General features: G+C 39.2%; 1 protein-coding gene across 1 annotated transcript; it reads right to left on the bottom strand.

Moving 5' to 3' along the window:
• Window positions 1-2,269: 2,269 nt before the first annotated feature.
• Window positions 2,270-6,487, bottom strand: cd28 (CD28 molecule). Its single transcript, XM_030758661.1, has 5 exons — window positions 6,355-6,487; window positions 4,490-4,698; window positions 4,085-4,241; window positions 3,820-3,983; window positions 2,270-2,844 (listed from the first exon to the last, which is right to left on the bottom strand). The coding sequence occupies exons 1-5, from the start codon at window positions 6,425-6,427 to the stop codon at window positions 2,734-2,736; spliced, it is 714 nt and encodes a 237-aa protein (XP_030614521.1). The 5' UTR covers window positions 6,428-6,487; the 3' UTR covers window positions 2,270-2,733.
• Between the last annotated feature and the right edge of the window lie 415 nt (window positions 6,488-6,902).

Below are 6,902 nucleotides of genomic sequence, written 5' to 3'. Positions count from 1 at the left end.
TACTGCATGTTTCTGCCTTGGCATACAGGTGTCCACTACTTCTTGGCCTTTGATGTAAGTTGCAGCCACTTGGGTTCTTATCACCATGCTTGGGATGTTTGGACTCTGGCAATTCTGCTGACTTTGTTGAGAATGGGGGTGCCTCATTTGCCTCATTTGGTTTCTGCTAATCTCTTTATCCTTGTTTAGATATCTGGATGCTGTGTTTCCCTGAGGTGCATTTTGCTGGTGACTTTTTCTCTTTCTTGAGTCAAGTTCACCACTTTTGATTTGGGAAAAATCACATGCATGTCCTCATGTCTGCACAGATACACAGATACAGGCATGCACGTTTACACACACACACACACACACACACACACACACACACACACACACACAAGAAAAAAGAGGGCTAATGATGTAGTGGGAGGTATCTCAACCTGTAGCTGATTGCACATATGGTATTTCAGTTTCCCACCTGTTCCAGCTACATGACCAGGGTACCTGTCAATACCAGGGTACCTGCCCTTTAAAAAAACAAAAGTTGTGAAAGTCCTGAAGCAGCAAAGCAGCCCCAGACCATCACACAACTGTCAGGGCTAAGAATTACAATAGGCTTTCCGTACCTGAGGCCTCAGAGACTGCCAAGCAAAGAATCACAGTCTTGGCTAACCATCTGAAGAGGTATACCAGAGAGATAGAAGCCAGGAGAATAAACCAGATGTTCTCCACTGAACCGTCCAAGGTATGCACTTAGTGGCAGGGGAAAAATATGAGAACAGCAACAAGGCTGGAGATGGCGGAATACTAGAAGAACATACAGTGTATCACAAAAGTGAGTACACCCCTCACATTTCTGCAGATATTTAAGTGTATCTTTTCATGGGACAACACTGACAAAATGACACTTTGACACAATGCAAAGTAGTCTGTGTGCAGCTTATATAAAAGAGTAAATTTATTCTTCCCTCAAAATAACTCAATATAGAGCCATTAATGTCTAAACCGCAGCAACAAAAGTGAGTACACCCCTAAGAGACTACATCCGTAAATGTCCAAAGTGAGCACTGCTTGTCATTTCCCCTCCAAAATGTCAAGTGACTCGTTAGTGTTACTAGGTCTCAGGTGTGCATAGGGAGCAAGTGTGTTCAGTTTTGTAGTGCAGCTCTCACACTCTCTCTTACTGGTCACTGAAAATTCCAACATGGCACCTTATGGCAAAGAACTCTCTGAGGATCTTAAAAGACAAATTGTTGCTCTACATGAAGACTATTATAAAAGCTGTACACAGACTACTTTTCATTGTGTCAAAGTGTCATTTTGTCAGTGTTGTCCCATGAAAAGATATGTTTAAATACCTGCATAAATGTGAGGGGTGTACTCACTTTTGTGATACACTGTATGGGAGAATGATGTGTGATGGCCCTCTGGTGTCTCTCCCATCATTTGTTATGGCCCTTGAGCCGGACTATGACAGATGCAACACACAATGCTCAGTGGCTTGTGGATCTAAGAGCAGACCACAGCAACCTCCCTGAATAGGCTCCAGTAACCATCACAGTGGCAGACATCCAAGAAAGTCTCACATATGAAGACAGCACCAGGCCCCGACATGATTCACACCTACTGGCTAAAGAAGCTAACTGCACACCATGAACCCCTGGCAGCACAAATGAACCAGCTGCTAAAGGCTAAGACACACCTGGAATGGCTGACTAAAGGCCAGACAGTCCTGATCCCCAAGGATCCTCAAAAGGGACCGGTCCCATCCAATTACCAGCCAGTAACCTGCCTTAGTGCAACATGGAAACTCTTATCAAGCATCATACCAGCTAAGATGAGCGGGAATTGAACAAGATATTGATTTAAAGATCCATACCACTAGGATCTACAGCAATAACATTGGAATGTCATTCACATTGGAGAAGTATAGTTGGATGGTAACAAAGAGAAAGAAGGTAGTCAGAACTGAGGGGATTGCACTACCAGAAGCTAACGTTGCAGACACCGAAGACAGCTTCAAGTGCTTTGGAATCCAACATGCAAATTGGAACCATGAAGAGGCCACTTGGAAAGCTGCAGAGAAAAAGGCAAGTCCAACAGTATTCATGACTAAGTAGGTGCTAAAAGAAAGCAGGTTTCCAAGAATGTTGATGAGCCATAATAGTGAAGACACAAAATAAAGGAGAGACTGCTATAAAGTTATGGGAACTATTAAAATGTTTGTTCAGTCCAAAAATGTCTCATATCATAAATTTATATTTTTTATAAATGACAAAAGTGCAACTTAAAGTTAAAAAACTTTATTTTTCCTTAATATCCAACATGAATACATGAATATTTGCTTTCCATTGCAACAACCTCAATAGTTGCAAAAATAAGATAAGCTAATAAGCTATCTACGCACTCACAGACAACACCTTAATTATTCCAAGCATTGCATTTACTGTATCTTCCATTCAAGCTGTGCACAATGCAGGTGTTTTACATCTAAACTCAATAGAAAAGGAAACTTAATCAAAGCTACAGCTTTTTACTGTAATTTGAGTTTACAAGAATGTAAACATTATTTATTTACTTAATAAGTAAAATATATACAGACAGCAAAATGGTATTTTGGTGTTTTTCCTCAATCATAATAGAGGTGACAATTAACCCACCCACTGTATAGAATCAGTCAGTATCACGCTAATGCTTCTAGGCCAGAAGAAAAAAGAAAATCTGCTCCAAGATCAAATTTCAGATATGTGTTCACATATTACAAACAATGTTTTCACATGGAAATGAAGCATCATCCACCTTATGAAGCATGCCAGGCCCCAGTCTAAAAATTTCTCTCTTCCCTCGTTCACACTGGACAGTCTGAAAATGGATAACATACAGATGTTAATGGATTAAACACCAGACAATAATTATCTATGCTTTAAGTGGTTAATATGCAGTGTAGAGTAATAGCTATGAGGCTGGAAAAGATGACTGCAACAGTAGAGGCTTATGGAAAGTGTAAAGCTGGACCTACTTTGGTGGCTTTATGCCTGAACTGATTAGCAAGCTTAAACACTGAGAAGTGGTTGGCAGGAAACAATTGGGGGAAACTAGTGTAAAGAGGAGGAAGGTTCCTAGGCCATGTTCTGCAACGTATCTGTGAGGTTCCTGTAAAGTTGTCAAAATGGAGAAAAAAAACTCTACAAACTGAAAGTCTTAATAGTTTTGCTACTCCAGTTTACAAAATCAAAAAGAGAACTGAATGTCCTGAGAGGGAAATTTCAACAGGGAGCTGAGCTGGAAAGCATGTGGAGAACACAGAATGCCACATATGGCCAAGATATATAGAACAGCCTGCCCAGCGCTAACAATTTATACCTTAAAATTCTGAAAACTGAACCTTCTGCATTTCCTTACATTTCAGCCTTCACACATTCCCAACTGTAAGGCACTGTGGCTGCCCCGCCATTTGGAAATGTTCTGTAACTAAAGGGGTAAATGGGCGAAACATCAGTGACAAGTGGCTTGCAGCTAATGAACTTCTAAAGCGTGGTCAAAAAACTCAAAAGTTCCGGTTGTTGTTGCTCTTTAATAAGTCAATATTCCCCCTAAGAAATTAGAACCGATTACCTTGCTGTTGGGGGCCTGCAAGGGAGCTTGCTAATTAATAATTATTGACCTGATCTACACTATAAATGCCACAAAACACACTGTTTGCAATGACAGTGATATCAATAAAGTAGTAACAGTTAAATAAAAAGTGTTGGAGGAGGGTAATTTGAATGCTACTTATTAAAATAATCATTAATCACAATCACTATGAGGACAAAATAAACATAATAATGTTCTGACCTGGAAGTAGATGATGATGCTTAAGACACAAATGATCGCTATCACCAGAACAACCACAGGAACGCTGACTGGTGCCATGTTATCAGCCTCTTCATCATCTTCCTCTTCTTCACCCTGGTGGTGAATTTGTCTCTGAGTTTCTTGTACAGGGCAGCTAACACTATCTGTGGACAAATGGAAAGTATATAGAGAATTTGACTGAAAAAAGATATGTACACCAAATTGTTCAACTCAGTGAATAAACATGCAAATGTGGTTGTCTTACCTAGGACATGAATGAGTGTGCCGTTGCCAGTAAGCCGCAGGTATGGTGGTGGGTAGAAGATCTGAATCTCACAGCGATACATATCTGTGTCAGTGGCATTCAGTCCAGAGAGAGTCACCTCTACAGTGTCACGTGTGGTCTCAGCAGTACACTGCACCTGAAGCATACAGGAAATCAGTGTTCCTCAGCATTCTCTGTACAAGTTTCACCGTTCTTTCTTTGTAATTTGTAAGAATTGTATACAGTTGTAATTAAATGTTTCCTTTTCCTTATGTTTTTTTAACCTAACTGCTATAATGTCTTATGTCACTAGCAGGAAAAAAAAAAGAGCAGTGGCAGATGCCCTTGGTAACGCTGTTATAGATAATCAATCTTAACAGGCAAACTGGCAGAAACTCAAAATACCTCTCCCTTTTGCACCATACGTGTCTCCCTGTGGTCTGTAAAGTTGAGGATGGATGAGCAGAGTTCCTGGTTGCCATGGAGCCCCTTCAGCACAGTGACTCTGGCCTCCTCAGGGTATTGGTATTTCAGGCTTTGGGGATGGATGACGCACTGAATCTGTGCCACACCGCTGGTGCTCACCACTCTGTAGGTCTGGGTCACCTTTGTAGCTGGCAGGAGAAAGAGTATAAGTAATTATTAGTAGTAATGAAAAGACAACAACTCATGAGCTGAAGCCATTAATGTCTTATATTTCTTTCCATGCCTTGTAAAAACCCATATTACTATTTTTTTTTAAAAAAACATTCAGCTAAACATAGCCGAGTCCTGCCATCAGAGTGAAACTGCAGGGTTCCTACATGCTCCTATCAACAAAAACAACAAACCAAGTGATTCCTAAATCTTGGTTAAATGGTGATGAGCTAGCTCAGATTAAACATGCTTAAATTGGTTTTCCATTGAGCACAGAGAAAAAATAACCTCAAAATAATAAAGTCATGGGAGCATTTTTGCAGTTTTTAGGTATAGATCATTCCATAACTTGCAGAACAGTCAGAAAAATTGTGTGCTTTTAGTGCTTTAAGGTTCCAGTGTAGATTCAACAGAAGGTTAAAGTGTGGAGAAATGTTTGGCAGGCTATTCCAACACCTTCAATGAAAAAGTCACTAAATTTTATTTGTAGTTTTATACAATATAATGTCAAGTATGTTGTAAGCTGGTGCTTTGTCCATTCAGACACTCACAGAAACCCTGGGTCTCATGGGCAAATTCCATATGCAACCTTTTTGCCTTGTCTTCTCCCCTCCTTTCCCTGTATTTAAATGTCTGTCAAATTGTTAGTTAAATTCAGCATCTCAATACAGAAGGACTGCTGAACAATGGCATTTAATATGTCCAAATTATTCCAAGCTTACATAAGAAATTTCATTAATTGTATTTATTTATGTTATCAGACAATGGAACTGTTCATGATGCTCATTGAAATGACATAAATATTACATTAAATTTCCAATTAGGTGATATGGTAGTCATTGGAATGAAGTCAAGCATCACTTGCCAAGGTTCACTTTTACACTATGGCTGGCAGTTTAAAAGCTAGAACCGCTGCATGATACCTTATAATAAAGACAGAATGCAGGTGCCTAAAGCCACAAGGAGCAGTAAACCTGGGAGCGCGTGACAATATTGTTCAGCTGAGGACATATCTGTCCACAGAGAAATATTACTGGAGATCCAGATATTCTACAGTTTTCACATGTATTTAATGATTTTCCATGTATCACTTTTTAATCACTGACTTTTAAATGCAGAAAATACCAAGTACATGGTTCTCTCCACCTGCACTTGTCACTTTCCTGCCATCAGAACTCTAGATGTTATGCATATCACTGTTGCTGACTCTTAAGAAACTAAGTGACTGCTTGACACGTAAACACTGATCTTCATGTGAGATTAAAGGCTTTCTATCTCCAGTAGCTTCCAAGCTATTTCACATCTCTTGTACTATGGAAATTGTAACTTTGTTTGAATTTGAATTGTCACTATTAGTTGCGACACAAATCCTTCGTGTCCCAACTAATACTGGCAGAACTCTTTCAGGTGCTATATATTTTTGCTACTGCCCTCCACTGTAGTTGTCCCTTAGAGGTTTCAAAGCTTCATTAGCAACTGTTTTATATCACTGTGGTAACCATTTTACCTTTATCTGCGGTTGGTAGTAGTGTTTAAAGTGATTTGAATGTCTTCTTCTCAATTAATTTAAAATAATGTTTGAAAAAGTGTTACTAATATCACTATCCCATTAGTAAAAGGCTGTTTATACTCACCATTCCACACGGGCAGGCAGAGGCTGAGAGCTATCAACACAATCCATCCTATCATACAGTGAGTCAGGAACATCCTACAGTATTTCTAACTGCTAGATAGAAAGCCACAGGCAGTTAAAGTTATCTTTAAGCTTGTGATCACACACCCTCACAGTGAGCAAATTTTATAGAAACACATCAAAATGAGTGAAACTCATCTTTATATTTCCCTCTACTGTCATGGAAACTGTGTAGCAGCACAGGAAATGATGATGATGTTTTGCCGGTAAGAGAGATGGCAACGTGGTTGTGGTTCTGCAGGAACGTTGAGAAAAACATTAATTAAATTTTTTATGATTTTAATAAACCTGTTTAGACTTGGTCTAATGGCATCCTTTTTTCTTGAAATAAAAGAAGAAAATTCTAAAAGAAATAAAAGAATGAATAAATAGGCTCTAAAATGAATCCAATCCAAACTGAATCTGAAAACATCACAAAAGGCAGAGAAAAGGAAAACATGGTAAGACCTGACACCAGTCAATGCCATTTTAAAGAAAATCACTTAAACA

Source organism: Archocentrus centrarchus, chromosome 21 (assembly GCF_007364275.1).
Source record: "Archocentrus centrarchus isolate MPI-CPG fArcCen1 chromosome 21, fArcCen1, whole genome shotgun sequence".
NCBI classification, from domain to species: domain Eukaryota; kingdom Metazoa; phylum Chordata; class Actinopteri; order Cichliformes; family Cichlidae; genus Archocentrus; species Archocentrus centrarchus.
Note: the sequence above shows the minus strand (reverse complement) of the source record. Positions and strands in the feature narration are given on the sequence as shown.

Bases quoted from the DNA above. Each gene is read 5' to 3' on its own strand.
- cd28 (XM_030758661.1), bottom strand. From the start codon at position 6,427: ATGTTCCTGACTCACTGTATGATAGGATGGATTGTGTTGATAGCTCTC. The intron at 4,699-6,354 runs GTGAGTATAAAC...TTCTCCTGCCAG, and splicing joins CTGCCTGCCCGTGTGGAATG to CTACAAAGGTGACCCAGACC. The intron at 2,845-3,819 runs GTCAGAACATTA...ATCCATTTTCAG, and splicing joins GCATCATCATCTACTTCCAG to ACTGTCCAGTGTGAACGAGG.